At 62.6% G+C, this 19,040-nt stretch overlaps 5 protein-coding genes across 5 annotated transcripts; 2 read left to right on the forward strand and 3 right to left on the reverse strand.

Annotated features, from left to right (window-relative positions):
* Positions 1-361: 361 nt before the first annotated feature.
* RHTO_07033 (AGC/Akt protein kinase) lies at positions 362-3,843 on the forward strand (the record flags this gene model as incomplete). The annotated part of the gene is made up of 8 exons (XM_016420692.1): positions 362-668; positions 784-1,930; positions 1,992-2,123; positions 2,188-2,263; positions 2,361-2,895; positions 2,962-3,091; positions 3,154-3,602; positions 3,662-3,843. 8 exons carry the CDS (start codon positions 362-364, stop codon positions 3,841-3,843), a joined length of 2,958 nt encoding a protein of 985 aa, XP_016275093.1.
* Positions 3,844-4,413: 570 nt separating this feature from the next.
* RHTO_07034 (aromatic amino acid aminotransferase I) lies at positions 4,414-6,123 on the reverse strand (the record flags this gene model as incomplete). Its single annotated transcript, XM_016420693.1, has 3 exons — positions 4,414-4,599; positions 4,662-5,338; positions 5,400-6,123. 3 exons carry the CDS (start codon positions 6,121-6,123, stop codon positions 4,414-4,416), a joined length of 1,587 nt encoding a protein of 528 aa, XP_016275094.1.
* Positions 6,124-6,944: 821 nt separating this feature from the next.
* Positions 6,945-8,883, forward strand: RHTO_07035 (protein-tyrosine/Dual-specificity phosphatase; the record flags this gene model as incomplete). Its single annotated transcript, XM_016420694.1, has 6 exons — positions 6,945-7,056; positions 7,115-7,449; positions 7,517-7,568; positions 7,623-8,001; positions 8,068-8,741; positions 8,810-8,883. The coding sequence occupies 6 exons, from the start codon at positions 6,945-6,947 to the stop codon at positions 8,881-8,883; spliced, it is 1,626 nt and encodes a 541-aa protein (XP_016275095.1).
* A 345-nt stretch (positions 8,884-9,228) lies between these two features.
* Positions 9,229-11,678, reverse strand: RHTO_07036 (uncharacterized protein; the record flags this gene model as incomplete). The annotated part of the gene is made up of 6 exons (XM_016420695.1): positions 9,229-9,253; positions 9,314-9,596; positions 9,656-10,407; positions 10,469-10,871; positions 10,952-11,260; positions 11,564-11,678. 6 exons carry the CDS (start codon positions 11,676-11,678, stop codon positions 9,229-9,231), a joined length of 1,887 nt encoding a protein of 628 aa, XP_016275096.1.
* A 449-nt stretch (positions 11,679-12,127) lies between these two features.
* Positions 12,128-18,464, reverse strand: RHTO_07037 (ABC-2 type transporter, pleiotropic drug resistance; the record flags this gene model as incomplete). Its single annotated transcript, XM_016420696.1, has 20 exons — positions 12,128-12,284; positions 12,420-12,744; positions 12,927-12,942; positions 13,003-13,060; positions 13,165-13,197; positions 13,267-13,410; positions 13,479-13,505; positions 13,610-13,778; positions 13,842-15,207; positions 15,293-15,579; positions 15,646-15,731; positions 15,789-15,877; positions 15,984-16,142; positions 16,258-16,276; positions 16,389-16,475; positions 16,631-16,726; positions 16,813-17,202; positions 17,266-17,651; positions 17,740-18,080; positions 18,146-18,464. 20 exons carry the CDS (start codon positions 18,462-18,464, stop codon positions 12,128-12,130), a joined length of 4,554 nt encoding a protein of 1,517 aa, XP_016275097.1.
* Positions 18,465-19,040: the final 576 nt, after the last annotated feature.

Raw genomic sequence — 19,040 nt, forward strand, 5'->3', positions numbered from 1 at the left:
TGTTGAAGCGGTGACGCTGCTCGTGCGCTGCTCGCCTCGGATCCGGACAAGGACGGGTGTGTAGCTCGAATGGACGCCATTGCAGAGCATGCATAGTCGACCGAGTCTAGCCGGTGCGAGGTGTGTAAGTGGCCGGGTGATGAATGGGCGGGTGGAGAGAGAGAGAGGCCGAGTTCGAGCTTGCCCTCGACAGACAGCTGTGTGCGGCGAGAGCGAGCTGAGCAGGGCCACACGCTCCCTTGGACCGCCCAGCGAACCCCACCACCCAACCCCTACGACCTCCCCTTCGAACCGGCGCACTCGCGTTGTCACCGCCCGTTCTCACCAGCTCACTCACCCTCGGGACAGAGGGGTGAAAGAGATGCTCAAGTTCTTCGGCGGGGTGTCGCAGCCGCAGGACCAGACCACGCCCAAGGCATCCGACCAGCGCAACCCGTTCGACTTTCTCTCGCCGGCGTCGCGCAGGCCGTCGTCGCAGCAGACGCCAGCAGCAGCACAGGGCAGCAGGACCCCCGTCGGGCAGCGGGCGTCGAGCAGCCAGGGCCACAACTCGCCCACGGGCAGCAGCAGCCAGCCGCACAGCGCCCAGAGCCTCACGCCCCAGCCACCGACCCCGGGCGCGTCGACACCCGTGACGCCAGGAGGGACGAGGAGCCAGCCCACCACCGGTGCGTCCGCGCGACTCGTTGTTTCTCCGTCGGAACCTGCTCGCACGATTCTGCCGTGATCCACGGAGAATCCACCCGGGACGAGAGAGAGGAGGCAGATCCCTCGTGGCCGCAGTCTTGCTCGAGGCGGTGTCGACGAACTCTTCTTTCCAAGAGCACGCGCAGAAACTGACGCAGCTCCCTTTGCTTTACTTCTGCTCCCCGTATCGATTCCATCCGACCTTGGTCCCGTGCGACCCCTCTTGCGCCCAACCCACCCTCCTTCGCCTCGGCTCGTCTCGCTCCTTTCTCGCACCTTCCTCGCACCTCATGCCCGACGTCTCTGCCATGCGGAACGACACTCCTGCGACCGGTCCACCACGGCGCACTCGTCGTTCGGCGTTTACCGACACCTCGACTTGCACCCCCTCGTCGTCCTCGTCGGACTCGGCATCCGCCTCGACGGCCACCTCGTCACCCATGACCTCTCCCTCCGTCTCTGCGCGCTCACACTCGACCTCCCCGCCGCTTCCGCCCGTCTCGCCCCCTCCCTCCGCCTCGACAGCCATCTCACGCACCGAACCCGACTTCTCCTTCAAGACCCAACCCTCGTCCCTGACACGCTCGAAACACCCCTCCCAATCCGCCCCGCGCGGCAAACTCGTCGTCAAACTCATCCAGGCGCGACACCTCTCGCCTCCGTCTTCCGCTTCGAGACCGTACGTCGTCGTCACCTTTGATCAGAACGAGTTCGTCTCGCGCGAACCCGTCCATGAGGAGGGCGAGGATGCGATCGGCGTCGCCAAGCCGAAACCCCCGACGTTGCTGGCGCTGCAGGAGCAGGGCAAGCCCGAGGGATTGAGGCCGAGCATGTTGCCTGCGACACCAGGGGGCGGTCCGAACCCCGGCGAGAAGGGGAATGAGACCGCTCGAGTCGCCGAGGCAGGCTCGTCGGCGTCCTCCAAGGCGATGGCGATGCCGGTCGAGGGAACGCGCGCGCACGGAGGAGCGATGAGCAAGTCGCCTTCTAGCATGCTCGGGCGGTCACTGGAGGAATACCGCAACGGCGCCGTCGCAGCTGGGACGTCGTCCGACCTCGGCGGGCGAGCGACGAGTCCGAGACCGTCGAGACCGGCGCTGTCGCCCGTCAACACGACTGTCTGGAGCCCGAATGACGATCCGACGACACCGACGGGCGCGCCGAGAGAATTGCAGGGCGGGATCCTCGGCGCCGCGGACGACCAGATGGCTTACAACCCGACTTGGAAGCACGAGGTGACATTGTGCGTCTCCCCTCTCCTCCCGAGCTCGTCCTCGTTTACTGATGGGGCTTGGTGTGCGCAGCGACGTGATGAACGAGAAGAGCGTCTTGCAGGTGCAGATCTACGACCGCTCGATCGAGGAGGAGATGTTCCTCGGCGTGTGCGAGATCCGGCCACGGCTCGTCAACAACCATACCGTCGACCAGTGGTTCCCGTGCGTCCTTCTGTGCTCCCTCCCGCGCGAGGTGAGGAGCTGACGGGCTTGGGAACGTGCGCAGACTCGTCGCTCGACCAGGCGAGGATCACGAAGTGACGGGCGAGATTCGGATACAGATTCGCTACGAGAAGTTTGACGTGAGTCCGCAGTCGTCCTGTTCTCTTCTTTCGCAGTTTCGAGCGAGTACTGCGGGCTGACGACGGATGGGACGATCTTCTCGCCACGCATCCGCAGTCGAAGAAGGGCCTGCATCCGAACGACTTTGACTTCCTGCGGATGATCGGCAAGGGGACGTTCGGTCGCGTCTTCCAGGTGCGCAAGAAGGACACGAAGCGCATCTACGCCATGAAGGTCCTCTCGAAGCACGAGATCATCGCCAAGAAGGAAGTCGCGCACACGATTGGCGAACGCAAGATCCTCCAGCGCTCGTCCGACTCGCCCTTCCTCCTCGGCCTCAAGTTCTCGTTCCAGACCGAGACGAACCTCTACCTCGTCATGGACTACAAGAGCGGCGGAGAGCTCTTTCACCACTTGCAGAAGGAGGGCAGGTTCACCGAAGACCGCGCGAGGTTCTACACCGCCGAGATCGTCCTCGCCTTCGAGCACCTCCACAAGTTTGACATTGTCTACCGCGACCTCAAGCCTGAAAACATCCTCCTCGACGCGACGGGCCACATCGTCCTCTGCGACTTTGGCCTCTCCAAACCCGACCTCCCTTCCGACGCCCTCACCAACACCTTCTGCGGCACGACCGAATACCTCGCGCCCGGTTGGCCTTCCCCCTCCTTGACCTATGCCCCATGTCCTGACCGCTGACCGTCCACTTCGCACGCAGAGGTCCTCCTCGACGACAACGGCTACTCGAAGATCGTCGACTTTTGGTCGCTCGGCGTCTTGCTGTTCGAGATGTGCTGCGGTTGGAGCCCGTTCTACGCCGAGGACACGCAGCAAATGTACAAGCTCATGTACGTTCGGCGCTCTCGCTCTCGCGCGCGTCTCGCGTGCTGATCTCGATGCGCGCATACAGCTGCTTCGGCAAGGTCAAGTTCCCTCGAGGCGTCATCGGCGAGGATGGCAAGCAGTTCGTCAAGGGCCTCCTGAACCGCAACCCGAAGCACCGACTCGGCGCACAACGCGACGCCGCCGAGCTGAAGGAGCACCCGTTCTTCAAGTCGATCGACTGGGACCTCCTCGCCCAGCGCGCGATCCCGCCACCGTTCAAGCCGTACGTCGACTCGGACGAATCGGTCGCCAACTTTGACCCCGAGTTCACCGAGGCCAACTTGTTCGACGAGGCGCCTCACGACGTCGAGTTCGACGACTCGGACCCGTCGGCGGATTGGCTGGACCATGCGAGCAAGATTGGCAGGCGCGAGGTGGAGAAGGATGGAGGGGCCGCGCCGGTCGAGATTCGACAGCAGACGAGGTCGAGGCCGTCGGTGCAGCCGCTGACGAGCTCGGTGCAGGAGAACTTCCGTGAGTCCGCTCGTGCGCCTCTTGAAAGCGACGTCGAGCTGACTTGGACGGTTCCGCAGGCGGCTTCACCTTCTCCGGCGAGAACGAGTCGATGCTTCACAACTCTGCGGCATTCGGTCACTTGCGGTTAGACGACGACGACGCACAAGAGCGCAATGGCGACGCGTCGCGAAGGTCGTCCGGCTCGCTGCGACGCTCGAAGGGAGGACACGACGACGACGAGTGGGAAGACGAGCGCTAGATTTCCCTTTCTTCTCCGGCTCCGACTCCGACGACTAGAGCCTCGTTCGCGACTCTGTACAGGCTTCGACAGGTGCCGTATATCATGATTGTATGAGCCGCACACCCCCTGCCGCACTCGCACGCCCTCCTCCCTCGCTACCACGGACACTTCATCATTCCCCTCGCCTTTCCCGCTGTCTATATCTCGCCTCCTCGTTCTACCCCTTTCCTCGTCAATGCGATTCCCGCTGCGCGAGCGATCCCACCCCGTTCTCGTCGCATTCCCCTTTCCCTCTTCCCCTCATCGTGCATCTTCCTCCTTCTTCTTCCCTTCTGTGCCTCTCGCCCACATACACTTTGCATCGCTGTTTCCCCCGTTGGACGTTGTAAGTCGCAGGACTGTTTCTCGTCGTTAAGCGTTGCAGCCAGCGAGGAAGGCGAAGACTGCTGAGGACTCTCTCGTCCGCTCTCCTCTCGCGTTGAGCTCACCCATCCGCAAGTTCATACGCAATAAGGACAGCCTTACAATCTCGAAAAGCTTCTATGTGCGATATAAAGAGAGGCGAGGCGAGCGACAAGCGCCGCCCTTTTAGTACGCCCACAACTTCTTGACCACCTGCTCGACCCTCCTAATCCCCTCCTCCATCTCGTCCGACGAGTTGTACGAGAACGCGAACCGCATGTAGCCGACGTCGCGTTCTGCGCCGCGCGCGGAGGTACTGAGCTTGTGCGCGCCTTCCCAGGGAGTGTAGTACGAGCCGGGGGTGAGGAGGACCTGCGTGCCGAGGTGCGTCAGTCTGGAAGCTTCTAGTGAGAGAGAGAGAGGAAGAGACGCACGAGGTTGTCGGCGAGCGCGGTCCAGAACTCGTCCATGAAAGACTTCTCGGGATCTTCGACGCCCTGCGCGACGAGTTCGCCGTACCGCGGCGCGCCCTTGAGATAGAACTTGATCCAAAGGAACATCCCGCCAACTGGTGCGGTGAAGCTCGCGACGGGCAGTTGGTCGGGCTTGATTTGAGCGGAGTCGGTCGAGGAAGGGTAGAGAGCAATCCCTTCTGCGCCTGGGACGTCCGAGGCGTACGTCGCAGCGGGGAGAGCCTTGAAGACCTTGGCGAGGTTGGCGCACATCGTGTCGCGGCGAGTCTGGTAGGTGTCGCGCAGGCGAGAGAGCCAGGTCAAGTAGCCCGCTTGTCCCCAGGTCGTGAGGAGCTGGAGGATGATTCCCTGCGACCAGCCCGACGGTGTCTGCGACTCGACCTCGGTCGCTCGCAAGAGGCGCTCCGTGAACAGCGGGTTGGCGACGAAGTAGCCCAATCGGTTGCCCGGCGCAATTGTCTTGCTGAACGACTCGAGGCGGATGACGCGCCCTTCGTAGTCGAACTTGAGGAACGAGGGGACGAGCGAGGCGGCAAAGTCTGCGCCGCTCTTAGGCGTAACGGGCGAGGGAGTGTCGGAAATCTCGAAGGGAGGGTACTGGAGGGTCGTGTAAGGGTCGTCTTCGCAGATGATGATGTCTGCGGCGGCAGTGAAGTCAGCTTGCGAGATCAGATGTGCAGAAAGAGACGCGGAACACACCATATTTGACGCAGAGGTCGTAGATCTCCTTTCGTCGCCCGGCAGGCATCGTCGAGCCGCTCGGGTTCTGGCCGACGGGCACAATGTACATGACGTGCGGTCGTCGTGTACCCGGGTGCGTCGTCTCCCAGCTCGCCAGCACCTCCTCGAGGTGGTCCGCCCGCATTCCCTCGCCGTCCATCTTGATGGGCACCGCCTTGCATCCCATGGGTACCCAGACGCTCATCGACGAGGGGAAGGTGAATTCTTCGCAGAGCACCCAGTCATTTGGCTCGAGTAGCAAACGGACGACCTTGGTCCAGCCAGAGGTGTTGCCCTCGTGGAGGAGGATCTGGAAGTCGGAGTAGGCGGGCTGGTACAGGTCGAGCGTGAACTGGTGGAGGAATGCGCGGAGAGCGGGGTTGCCGCTGCAGTCGCCGTACTGGAGGATAGACGTGAGGGAAGTGTCGGTTTTGGCGGAGGGGTACTTGGGGATCGTGAGGGACGTCTGTTCGCCGAGGGGAGGGACGCCTTCGCTCAGGTCGGTCGAGGGAGGGTAGACTTGGAGTGCGAGCTCGTTGAAGGGGAAGAGGGAGGGGTGAGGAAGACCGCCCGCCATGCTAATCATGCCGGGGCGGTCCATGTAGTTGAAGATGTCCTTGAGGGGCGAGGGGAAGCGGTTCTTGGCGATATCGTTGAGGTGGTGCGAGAGGTCTCGCGCGGGAGGGAGGGCGGCGACGGTCATCGTGCTGTAGGGGGCCGAGGAGGGAAACGGTCAGTACGAGGAGCGACGGGTGAGCGGTTGATCGCGAGGCACTGAGCGGTACGCTTAAAATTGGACCTGAAGCACTGAGCAGTCACACGTCAACGGGCAGGCGAACGAAGGAAGACAAGGCGCAGAAGAGGAGGAGGCGCGAGGGAGAGCAAGTCGACGGCACGGCCAGCGATGCCCACCGCCTGACTCGCTCTGCCCTTGTCCGCCTGCGCTGCCTAGAGACCCTGTGACCCTGCACCATCTCAACGTCCCGTCGTTTGCCCGCCTTCGCCGCCGAGCGATTCCGCTTGGACGGCACGGCAATCGTCGCCTCGGCAAGAAACGCTCGCCTCACCAGTAGTCAGGTGTGCTCGGGTGGTGTATGCGAGTGTGCAGCAGTGGGGCAGCGAGTCGAGCGGTCCAGCGAGTCCAGCGAAGGGCGAGTCAAGGCGAACGGGCAAAGTCAAAGAGACGATGCAGCACGACGCGGCGGCGTGCCGTGCACCGGGCCGACGGGCAATCGCTCCGGCAAGCGTCTCGAATAGCGTGGGTAATGACCAAGCACAGCAGAAGTTGTATTGCGACGTTGTCTTGAGGACGAGCGAGGTCGACCGGAAAGAGGTCAAGTCGAGGAGGACGAGGTCGGCCACTTTAGCTCAGCGAGGGCTATCAGTGCGCAAGAGCGTCGAGTCGCTACCCACAGCGACGTGAGACGAGCAAGCAACCCAAAGGAACGAGGTCGAGGACGTCCAGCGGACCACCTTCGCCCCTTCGCCTCCTCACGCACACTCGCTCGTCTCGCTCTGCTCAGAATGGCTGATCCGATGCAGGAGGTCATTCCTGGACTGTGGATCGGCGACTACAACGCCAGCCAGGACCACAACCTGCTCAAGGAGCGCAACATCTCGTGCATCGTCTCGGGCAGTGAGTGCGCATCTCTCCTTCGCTCCGTCTGACGAGCTGACTTCGAGACGACTCGCAGTGCGCCAGGAGTACGCCGCCGCGCCCGGCATCGACCTGCATCGCGTCTCCGTCGACGACACCGACTCGACCAACATCCTCGAACACTTTGTCCCGACCGCAGACTTCATCGATGCCGCTCTCCGAAAGGGGCAGAACGTCCTCGTACATTGTCAGGCGGGCGTCTCGCGGTCGACGACGCTCCTCGCGGCGTACTTGATGCGGAACCACGGATTGAACGTCGAGCAGGCGGTCGAGCGGATCCGCTCTGTCAGGCCGCAGGTCGAGCCAAGCGAGTTCTTCATGATGCAGCTCGAGCTCTTTGAGCGCTGTCAGTGCGAGTGGGACCCTGTCAAGGTGCGCTGCTGCGGTTGCCGTCCCCCTTCGTCTTTCTCCGCTGACCCGCCTGTCGATCTTCCCGCAGTGGCCTGAGGAGCGGCGCTTCCTCATGTCCTTTGCGCAGGCGCAGATCACGGGTGCGTTGCGAGTCTTCGTTCGATGGGTCCCGCGCTGACGGGTGAGCGAAACAGGAGGAGCGCCGCCCTCCATCGTGCTCGCCTACTATCCCTCCCCTTCACAGACGCCCAACACGCCTCCCGGCACCCGAAGCGTCTCCATGTCATCCATGTCGTCGCAACAAATCTCTCCCCCTCCTTCGCCTCACACCTCCACCTCTCCAACCCCTCTCGAACCCTCCCTCCCTCCATCCGAAATCATCTCCTCCTCCTCTACCCTCGCTCCCGCTATCCCCACTCTCGCACCTCCACCAGCTCGCAAGCGCCTCACGCCTCGCAAGACAGACTCGGATTTCGGGAGGGAAAAGCAGGCGGAGAAGGCGGAGATTGAGAAGATTGGATCGAGAGGGGAGGTGGTTGTGTCGGGTCGGAGGATCAGGTGCAAGATGTGCAGGTGCGTTCGAAGAGACTTCTACTGCGTGCTGTGGGTGCTGATGCGGATACACCTTGGTCCGTGCAGACGAGAACTCGCGGCTCGCGAACACATCGTCGCGCACGAACTCGGAAAAGGACAGCAAGCATTCGCCCCAAATAGGCGGGACATGGCCGCCTATCGCGCCGAGCAAGAACAGCGCCGCCAGGACCTCTCGAAGCCGTCGCAACCGGTTTCGGCTGCGGCGCCTTCAGCTGCAGCGGCGGCGAGTCCGCCCGTCAATCCGCTTGCGGCGTTGAGGATCTCGCAGCCGATTGCTGGGAACAGAGTCGTCCAGCCGAGACCGTCGAGTATTCCAAGACCGCAGCCTGTCGCGCGACCTCAGCCTCGACAGGCGCAGCCGCCATCCGACGCGCCCATTGAGGCCAGTACGAGCAAGTCGACCTCTGAAGCAGCTTCTGCACCGGCTGCCGCAGCGTCACCCGCCGACTCCGCCGCCCCTCCGCCCGACCGCGACATCTCCCTTTTCCCCTCCACCACCACCTCCTCCTCTGCCGCTCCTTCCGCCCAGTCCTCCGCTCCCTCGAACACCACCTCCTCCGACCCGCCTCTCCTCCCCTCCCCCGCCTGCTCCTCCTACTTCGTCGAGCCCCTGAGCTGGATGTCGCCCATCCTCGAAACGGGCGTTTTGGCGGGAAAGATCACCTGTCCGAGTAAGAAGTGTGGCGCGAAGCTGGGCAACTTTGATTGGGCTGGCACGCGTGAGTTCCTCGGCTTCTCTGTTTGGCGAGCGGGACGAAGAACTGACGAGAGTCTACCGGTCACGCAGAGTGCTCGTGCGGAGCTTGGGTCTGCCCAGGCTTTGCGCTCAACGTCTCTCGCGTCGACGAAGTCGCAGGGTAGACTCGCCTCGCCGCTCGTTAGAGAAGATGTGCAGAGCCAGTGTGCATTTTCAGCCGGAGTCGCCTCCGTTCATCCGAGAGAGCCTGTGTCTATGCTGAAGATCCGAGATCCGAGAGCCGAAGGGAGAGGAAACGAGAGAGTGTGGATGCGCTAAAGGCTACAGTGGGTGTGTGGGTGTGCGTGTTCGGACAATCAAGGAAATGGAGGGTAAAAAGCGAAAACTGGTGGAAGGGTCGTAAAGTCCGTCGAGGCGGAGCGTGAAGAGGTCGTCAAGTGTTTGTGCAGGTCATAGTGTCGATGTGCAGAAGAGAGTATGCTGAAGGAAGAGGGAAGCGGGCGAGGTGTTCAGTCGTCGGAAGGGTTTGCGACGCTGTCGGAGGTCAAGCCGGGTCAGCGCGTCCTTCGCGCCGCGAGGGGACGCTCAACTCACCGCAAGACCCTGCGCGAAAAGTCCTGGTCGTCCGCAAGACTCGTCGCGCTGCCGTTATCAACAGCCCTGATCGCATTCGGGTCGAGGCGGTCGTCTCGCCTGTCGGGCGCGATGCCGGCGTACGGTCCTTCGCTCGACATGCCGTAGAGCGAGTTGCGCAACGCGGTCATGTCTTGCGTGCCGTCAGGGTTGGCATGGCCCGCGGAGTAGAAGGAGGCGCCTGAGAAGCGGTTTCCGGGTTGCTGGGAGTGTCCGTCGGCTGAGTGCGAGAAGCCCGAGCCCACTGTGGGAGGAGCTCGTCAACATCTGATAGTGAAAGGACAAGGGAGAGCCAGCACGCACTCATGCCCTCCTGGCTGCTCGGTCCACCGGCACTCCCCTCGCCTGACGTCGCAAGCCCCGCCACGCCTCCCGCATTGACATACTCCGCCCAGTCATCCGCAAAGATTCCCTCGTTGTTCTGCGCGGCATAACCTGCCGCGCCGGCGCCGTAAGGTTGGAATTGCGTCGATTGGCTTTGCGCAGGCGAGTTGCCCGGCTCGAAGGACGAGGTGCGGTCGGTCGTCGTCGCAAGTCCAGCGATGCTGCTCGTCGTCGGGAGGTCGTAGCCACTCGAGCGGCGGGTGCCGAAGCCTGCGGCGGCGGCCGTGAGCGGGACGGCGCCGAGAGACGACATGTAGCCCGACTGGTGGCTGTCGCTCTGGCCTGCATAGCCGTCGATTGACTCTTCGTCGTCGTCAAAGCGGTTGATACCCGCCCCACCGTCGCCCGCCCCGCCTGCCGCCACGCGGATGTCCTCGTCGAGCTGGCGCCGCTTCGTCCGGCGAACGAAGAAGAACCCGAGACCGATCACGATCCCGGCTGCAAGCAAGCCAACAACGACAAAGACGCCTGCGACTGCGCCGGTGTTGTTGAAGAACGAGCTGCTGCCGCCGTTCGCGCCGTTCAGAGTGCGGGCGCCGGTCGATCCGGGCGCGGCAGGGTCGGCGCCAGTCACGAGAGCTGTGACGATGGACGTCACGACGATGACGGAGCCGGACGAGGTGAGGGTGTACTCGGACGTGGCGACATGGGTCGAGACGGGTGGCGAGGTTCTGCGAGGGGAAGAAGGATCAGCGCTCTGGTCTCTCGCTCCAAAGGGCGCGGCAAACGCACATGGATACACTCGAGGGGTCGCCCACGGAAGACGCTGTCGTGAGTGTGGTCGAGCTCGATTCGACGAGCGAGCTCGAGCTGAAAGGGGAAGACGAAGAGAGTGCGACCGTGGTCGACGGGCTGGAGACGGCGGAGGAGGTTGAGGAGGCAGAAGACGGGACGACTGACGAGGGGACGCGTGTCGTCGTGGTGCGAGACGAGGAGGTGATCGTCCGGGAGCTTGTCGTGCTCGTTGAGGAAGGAGCTGCGACGAGGGATGACGAGGACGAGAGGGAGGAAGACGACTGTGTGGAGCTTGGGGACGCGCTGGGAGTGGTCGTACTACTACTAGGCGACGGTGTGCTTGTCGGGGAGGCGCTGGACGGGGGAGAAGGCGAGGAAGCGGGCGAAGAAGATGAAGAAGCTGCGGGAAGCGATCGGGACGATGCGAGTGAGGTCAGCCTTCGCGGGCGGAGAGACGCTTCGAGGGGGAAGGCGGCGCACCGTTTGTTGTCGCCGTGCTCGCTGGCGTCGTTGTGGACGACATGGCGGTCGAAGAACTGTCAATTGGAGATGTTGCTCCCCCACCTGGAGCGGTGCTCCGGGACGTTGTCGCGTCACTCGAGCTCGCGCTCATGGCGGTCGTCGTAGAGCTCGGCGGTCCCCTGGTGCGCTCTGTCGAGCGTGACGGAGGCGCCAGGGTGGAAGAAGCTGCTTGCGACGAGCTGGGCGTGGGCGAGAGCGACCCCGACTCGGGAGCTGGGCTGGGAGGGGCCGTCGACGGGCTGGCTTCGCTCGAGGCTGGATCGGATTCTGCGTGCGGGAATGTACCGTGTCAGCTCATCTGGCGGCCGTCTGCGCTGCGAGCGAGGGCGATCCGCCGTTGAGCGCACCTGCAAGGTCAACTCGGGAGGCGCGGGCGCAGGCGGCGGCAAGAGGGGCGGGATCAGGGAAGGCGGCGTGTCGAGGCGGTCACGGTCGAGTTGAAGGCCACAGCGAGGGTCAGCGCATGTCCAGCGATGGGTGACGAAAGGAAAGAGGCGAAGCTCGTCAATGTGCGCGCGGGTCGCAGTGGCGCCCGCTGGAACAGGCGGATCAAGCGTGCGATAGACTCACCTTGTCCTGTAGACTGCTCCTGGCGCTTCGAGCTCCTCCCGGAGGACGATGCGGTCGTGTTGGGATGAGGATCCGACGAACGAGTCGAGTTGAGCGACGGATTCGATGTCGACATGCAGGACAAGCGAGGCAGAGCGGATCTGCTTCAGACGGTCTTCAGGACACTGACAATGCAGCGAGCAAGCACAACGACGACGAGCGAAGCGCAGTGCAAGGGTTGCACGCCTCGGATCGTGGAGAACAGCATGAGTTCACCCGTTCGGTGTGCGCGCGGCTCTTGTTTCGGGCGGGACTGCACGTTGCGAGTGGAGGAAAGTCAAGGAGCGAGTGTGGCGCGAGAGGAGGACAATCCCGACGAACTAGCTGTCGGCCAACGAAGCGAACGCTGAAGGCCAGCGCACAAATGAGCTGTTCTCGTCGAGTGCTGACGTCTAGTATACGGCAGAGGAGTCGTACATTGCGGAGAGTAATCGCATGACGAAAGGATCGTGGAGGAAGAGCGAACGAAGGGAAAAAGAAAGGCACTCTATTGAAGTTCGTTGTGCGTTCTAGCGTCCCCAATTATTACGCCGCGCGAGTGTGGCTTACTCCGTCCGCAGCCAAGCCATCAGCCGCCGCTGTGGCGGCGTAAGTCGCCGCCTTCTCCTGCTCGTTCTGGGGAGCCGACTCGCGCGACGGCTGACCGGGCGAGGCCGCGCTCTTCTTGCCGCGAAACGAGAGCCTGAACGAGGACGAGACGAGCGAGACGTAGGCGAGGCGGAGACGAGGAAGTAGCAGGGAAGAAGGGAACAAAGCGACCGTCAGTTCACGACCTTCTCATCTCGCCACCATGAGTGAACGAAGGGAAAGGACGCACGACGACCAGTCAAAGATGCGGAAGAGGTAGAAGCCGACAAAGGTGGCAAAGATGTTGAAGCCGATGTAGGGGAAGAGGAGGCCGACGTCGCGCCAGCGGTGCGAGTAGCTCATGTTGAGCTGGCGGAGATACTGGTCGCCCGAGCTGTACGCGCAGATACCACACGACCCGTCCTGCAGCACCTGGGCGTACCCGCCCGCCATCGACATGTACGGCTGAAGCCACTCGACGCATTGCTGGCCCGCGGGAGGGACAATGCGCTGGAACTGCTGCTGCGTGCAGTGGAGGGCCGCGCCGCCAATGGCGTTGGTAAGAAGGCCTTCGACTGCGTATGACGAGAGAGTGAGAGTGGTAGCGAGTTGATGGGCGAGAGCGTGAAAAGGACGAGAAGGGGATGGAGGGGAGAACGCGAGAGTCAGCGTTCCGTTTGCGGCACGAGCTGCAGCTGAGTCTACTGCGATGCCGTCATGCCGTGGAGGCAGACGGGAAGGAGGGGTTGAAACGCACCGAGGTAGGTGAAGGGCTGTGAAGGGGAAGCAGGTCAGCTCCGTTCGATGTGCTGATTGCATCAAAGCGGACGCACCGTCGTGTGGTACATGAAGTTCCAGAAGGACGGCAGCTGGGAGGGCGGTTGGACGACTCTGTAGCGGGAAGAGGCGTCAGGAAGTCGGGAAGTCTTTAGCACGCTGGCATGCTGGCACGCTCCAGCACTCGCCGTAGCGCCAGGATGCAGAATGCGACTCACCCATTGAAGATGATGACGAAACTGAAGAGAGAACTGCATGAAGGGACGACGGTCAGTCAAGAACTCTCAAGGACGCCTCGGACCGACAGAGCGCAAGCTCACGAGAAGAGGACCGAGGCGGCCATGGGCGTCGGGGAGAAGGACGCCACGGCAATGGCGAACGTAGGGAAGTATGTCTCGAAGATGACAAAGAGGAGGTAGGCGTAGCCGGCCCTGTTCGTGGCGGAGGGGAATCCGACGGTCCAGCTGCGAGGAGGATTTGCTCGTCAGCGCTCGTCGTAAGCGTACTTATATTCTCCGTAGGCGATACTTACTACCAGCACAAGAAGAAGATGGTTCCGCTGTGGAGGAACTCGTCAGTCAGAAGTCGTGAGATCGTCACATTTAGGGGATCACGACAGGAAGGGGATCGCGACGGAAAGGGGATAAGGGGATCGCAACGCACGCGACGATGTTGAACGGAATCTCGACCAAGATGGCCGTGATGACGAAGACGGGCCAGCTGTACATCTTCGACGCCCGCTCGCGAGCCTCGTACAGCTGCGTGAGGGCAAGGAACTTCGGCTGGAGCTGCTGGGAGAGCGGGGCGGAGAGTACTATGGCCATGAATACGGCTGAATACGTACTCCTAAGCGTTAGTGGACCGAACTACTTGTGGGAAGCGGTACGAGACGCACCGAAGAGGAAGTTCTGCAAGCCCGACTGGTCGTGCGGCGACCGGTAGAATGAGAAACCGATGAAGAGGCCCGCAATAACGTTCAGGCCGACCTTGCTCATCACGTAGACGCTGTCCCGATTGTAGTTGGCGAAGTTGCGGCGCAGGACCGTCGCGAACTGGACGCCGACGGGCGCAGCAAAGTCGCGGCCAGCGTCAGGCGACTCGTCTGCCTGGGAAGCCTCGCCCTCCTTCGAGCGGTGGAGCTCGTCGATCTCCCGGTCGACCTTCTTCGCCAAGTCCGAGTCGAGCCAGAGCTGCCCCCAGTCCTGCGAGACCTTGGCTGCCGCACCGGCGCCAATGACGTCGAGGATGTACTCGGCAGGGTTGTCCTCGGGCTTGCACCGCTTGTCGGCGCGAGCGTGGAAATACTCGAGGAGCGTCTCCGAGTTCTTGCCGATGTCGCCGAAGTAGACGGTCTGTCCGCCCTTCTTGAGCAGCAGGAGGCGGTCGAAGGCTTGGAAGAGCTCGGACGAAGGCTGGTGGATCGTCGCGAGGATGGCCTGGCCATGCTCGGCGAGTTTGCGAAGGAGGAGGATGATCGACCACGAGGCGTTGGCGTCGAGTCCCGACGTCGGCTCGTCTAGGAAGATGAGCAGCGCCGGCTTGGCGGCGAGCTCGACACCGATGGTGAGGCGCTTGCGCTGCTCGACGTTCAAGCCCATGCCGACTTCGCCGACGAGCGCCTCGGCGTACGGCTCCATCTCGAGCAGCTTGATGATCTCTTCGACGTAGGCGAACTTCTCAGCCTTGGAGACGGTGCGCGGCTGGCGAAGGAGCGCGGAGAACTGAAGCGCCTCGCGAACGGTCGTTGTCGGGTCGTGGACGTCCTGCTGCATGGCGTATCCCGTCTGACGTTGGAAGGAGACGGGTAGGGGCCGTCCATTGACGAGCATGTCGCCTGTGACGACACCGGTGCTCACACGCTGGGCGAGGACGTTGAGGAGCGTCGTCTTGCCGGCGCCGGATTCGCCCATGAGAGCCGTCATCTTGCCGGGCGCGACGTAACCCGCGACGTCACGGAGGAGACGACGCTGGCCGCCCTTGACGTTGACGTCGTAGCACACCTTGCGCCAGGTGAAGACGTCGGTCGCACGCTCGAGCGTGCCCGCCGCCTTCTCCTTCTCAGCCTCGTTGACCGTGGCGTCGACGCTCGGGTTCGCCTGCTCCTCGTCGCCCTTGCGTGCCGGATCCTCAATAGCCGCAACGAGCTCCTTGGGCGCCTTGCCGCGGCGGAAGAGGAGGATGCCGCCTCCCGCCGACTCGTCACGTTGGTACTCGTACGAGATCAGGTTGACGGCGAGGAAGAAGAGCAGGTAAGCCCAGATCTGCCCAGTGCGGGAGATCAGCCAAAGACACGAGAAATGACAGGACTGGAGAGAACGGAAGATCTGAAGGACTCGAAAGACTCACGAAGCCAAAGTTGCGCCATGTGTGAGACCACTTGTAGCCGAAGTTCTGCTCCATGTATTGCGAGCCGATGACGATGGCGCTACCTGGTGTCGAGCCTTGGGTGCCGGCGCATGCCTGGTTGGCCACGGCGATTGCCGGGTACGAAGGTCCGGCCGGGACGAGGGTCGCGCAAGGGACGTTGAGCTTGCGGAACTCGTTTGTGAGAAGGACTTCAAAGCCGAACGAGACGGGTTGGGCGTAGCTGAGCCAGCGGAACCAGACTCGCATCGAAGGGCGGGGGATAGCATCTGGGAAGGCGAGAAAGTCAGCAGCTGCTGACTCGAGACGCTCGAGGTAGACAGAACGCGACGCACAACCGACGTAGATCGCAATGACGAGCACCGCAAGACCGGCCATCAACGTTGCGTTCGGCTCGGCGCGGTTGATCGAGGCGAGCATGCTGAAGAGGGGCGACGGTGTCAGCAAAGTCCCTCTCAGAGACGACCCTGCAACTCACCGGAAAAAGATGAGCATGGCCATGGTGGTGAGGAACGTGAAAAGGAGGAAGATGAAGAATTGGTCGGCGCTGTAGCCGAGGCCGGCCATCTGGAGGGAGGGGACGTCAGTCAACGTCGACGAGCAGCAGATGGATGAAGGAAAGGGAGGCCATTCGACGTCGACGAGCAGCAAAGGGCCCAGGCGAACCACTCACGAAGTACAGGACGATGTCGAAGACAACGACGGTGACGAACTTGAACGGTACGTCCACGAGCGTCTGAGCGAAAGCGTCGGCGCTCGGGCGCAGTTGGGCAAAGTTGCGCTGCCGGACAACAACGGGACGTTGCGAGTACGATGAGGTGATCTCGGCCATCTGTTGAGCAGGAGGGAAGGAAGGAAGGAAAGGAAGGGGCGACGTCAGCACGCGAGAGCTGCCTCTTCCGCACGCCTCAGGCGTCACAGAGCATCGTAAAAGCCACGCGACGTACCCCGGTGAACGTGTTGTAGCTGTAGGGGGGCGAGGTCAGCATGAATCGCCTCTGGACCTGCGGAAACGCTTCGAAACGCCGCCAAACGCCCCCGAATCGCCTCGGAACGCAGCGGAAGAAGTGCAACGTACAGTATGGAGAAGAAGGTCACGCCTCCTCTCGAGAAGAAACCGCTCGTATCCTTTGGCATCTGGAAGTAGACGCTGCCGATGATGAGTCTGCGAGTGGAGAAGGCTGGGCGTCAGTATGAGGTCTTCGGCGATACTAGCAGGATGTAAGTAGCTATATTGCACCAGTGGCGAGGCCACAGGCCTGCCCTATCGACGTAGAACCCGACCCTTCCCGCCAGAACCTGAGGTAGCGGAAGACTCACGCTTGGAAGAGGGCGGCGATGGAGACGATGGCGAGTGTCGGCAGATCATTCATCTGCATGCGGTAGCGACGTTTCATGGCGAGGCGGAGCATCATACTGCGCGAGAAGGCGAAGGTCAGCGTTTCCGTCTCCCGTCCTCATCTCTTGCCGCGAACCCTCCGCTGCGTAGGAAGCGTACGCACGGGTACGAGATGAGGTAGGGCGACTTCTTGCTCTGGCGCTTGACACGCTCGGCGGCGGCACTCTGGCGGTACGACTCGAGGTGCCGTCGACCCTCCTCTGACTCGGTCACCGCAAACTGGGCGTCGACCTCCTCGACGAGCTGCTTGTAAAGGCTGCTCTTCTTCCAGTAGTCGACGAACTCGAGAGGCGTCTTCGGAACCTTCGACTCGTAACCTTCGCGAGGGAATCGACCTTTGACGTCCGTGACGGCGACGAGGAAGTCGGCCGAGGTCTGACGGGGCTGCGGCTCGTAGCCCATCTCCTTGAAGTAGCCGACGGCCATGTGAGCGGGGCCGAAGTAGATGAGCTGGCCCTCATAGAGCACGGCGACGCGGTCGAAGAGCGTGTAGCTAGTGATAGCACAAGCGTCAGCGAACGTAGCGGACGAGGGTAAGGAGAGCGGCGGAACTGACAGCTGCTCGCCCGCCTGATAGAGCGAGAGGACCGACGTCAAGCGGCCGATCTTGGTCGCAACCTTGAGCGCCGAGACGTACTCGAGTGCCGAACTGGCATCAAGACCGCGCGACGAGTTGTCGTGGCAGCCGAGCTTGCAGCCCGTCGTGAGCAGCTCCGCGATCGAGACGCGCTTGCGCTCGCCTCCCGAGACGCCGCGGACGACATCGTTGCCCACTTTGGTGTTGTAGGTGTGCTTGAGTCCGAAGAGGGTGAGGAGGACGTCGCGCTTGCGCTCGATCGTCTCGTTGCGAGAGCCGAGGCGAGCGGGAGCGGCGGGCGTGCGGGCGGCGGCGGCGAACGAGAGGGTCTCGCCAACTGTGAGGTGAGGGAGGTGGTGGTCGTCCTGCAAGTCGCGAGGCGTCAATAGGCGTTGACTAGTCCGTCGACTAAAGCGCTCGAAGGGTAAAGCCTTCTCAAGGAACCAGGCGCACCTCTGGCAGGTAGGCGAGGTCACCAGCGTGGTGTTTCCTCATCTCCTGCGGGGTCGCGCCATCGTACGAGATCGTCCCCTCAACGCCACGGAAGGACTCGGTGTAGTTGGCGATGGTCTTGAGGAAACTCGTGCAGCCCGATCCGGGGCGACCGAGGACGAGGGTCATCTCGCCAGGCCGCAGCGTCCCCGTAAACCCGTCGAGGATCGTCTTGACCTTGGGGTGACGCATGGCGGCGATGGTTTTGGGAAGAGCCGGGATGGCGCGAACGAGACCCGTCAGCGAGGCGCCGTACAATATGCCACTGCCTTCGCCGGTGACAGTAAGGTCCTTGAATGTGACTGCGAGACGCCCAAGTCAGCCGATTCGACGTGGGAGCGAAAGAACAGGCAAAGCAGGGACGAACCGCCCAAGTCCCTCTGCTTGATCCCGCTCTCCTCGGCGCGCCTCAGCAAATGGCGCACATGCTTCTCGTAGTCAAAGTCGTCGGCGTTCGGGTCCTGCGTGTGCGTCGACCAGCCCGACTGCTGGCGGGACAGCGTGCGCTGAAGGTCGCCATCGGGGGAGAAGTAGTTGACGGGCACGTCGCGCGAGATCGTCCGCTGAAGGTTCGGATGGGTCTGCGCAAATGAAGACTTGTCTCCAACGATGGGCGCAGGCTCCGAGCCGGGAAGGGTGCCGCTGGAGGACGACGAGGTCGACTTTGGCTTGGCAGCCTCCGTCATGATGCGCAAGGGTGCTGGTATTCGAGCTGGGTTGTCGGTGGTGACAGCGGCGTCGAACACGAGTGCAAGACGAGCAGCAGGACAGCAGGAGAGCGCAGGCGGGAAGAGCGAGGTGCTGTAAGCGCAAGAGATGGGCATCGCTCACTTGCCCTCTGCGACCGATCACGCTGCCGCCGCCCGAAGTTCGGGCATGCCTCGGACGGTTTCGACGATCCGGGGTCGCCAGCTCTGGTTGGCTGGCCGAAACGCCATTTTACGTAAAGGCGGAAGCACACGGGCCGCGTCTCGCTCGTCGCAGAAAGTGTTCCTTCGCCGACTGCCGTTCACTCCGTCGTGCCGTGCGCTGACGACCCAGCGGCCGCGCCAGTCCGTACGCAAAATCGCAAGGTCCATGAACGCTCGAGAACGGAAACTGCCTGCAAAAGATGCGCTCGAGCGGTTCCACGAAAAGAAGGCGAACTCCCTTCTTCTTGCTGTACCTTGCCCACTTCTACGACGAGCAGCAGGTACCGGATAGCCAGCCTTGAGCCAGCGGTACTCCTCCCTGCCTCCCACATCGGCTACAGTAAGAGCGGA

Source organism: Rhodotorula toruloides, assembly GCF_000320785.1.
Source record: "Rhodotorula toruloides NP11 unplaced genomic scaffold Scaffold5, whole genome shotgun sequence".
In the NCBI taxonomy this organism is placed as follows: Eukaryota; Fungi; Basidiomycota; class Microbotryomycetes; order Sporidiobolales; family Sporidiobolaceae; genus Rhodotorula; species Rhodotorula toruloides.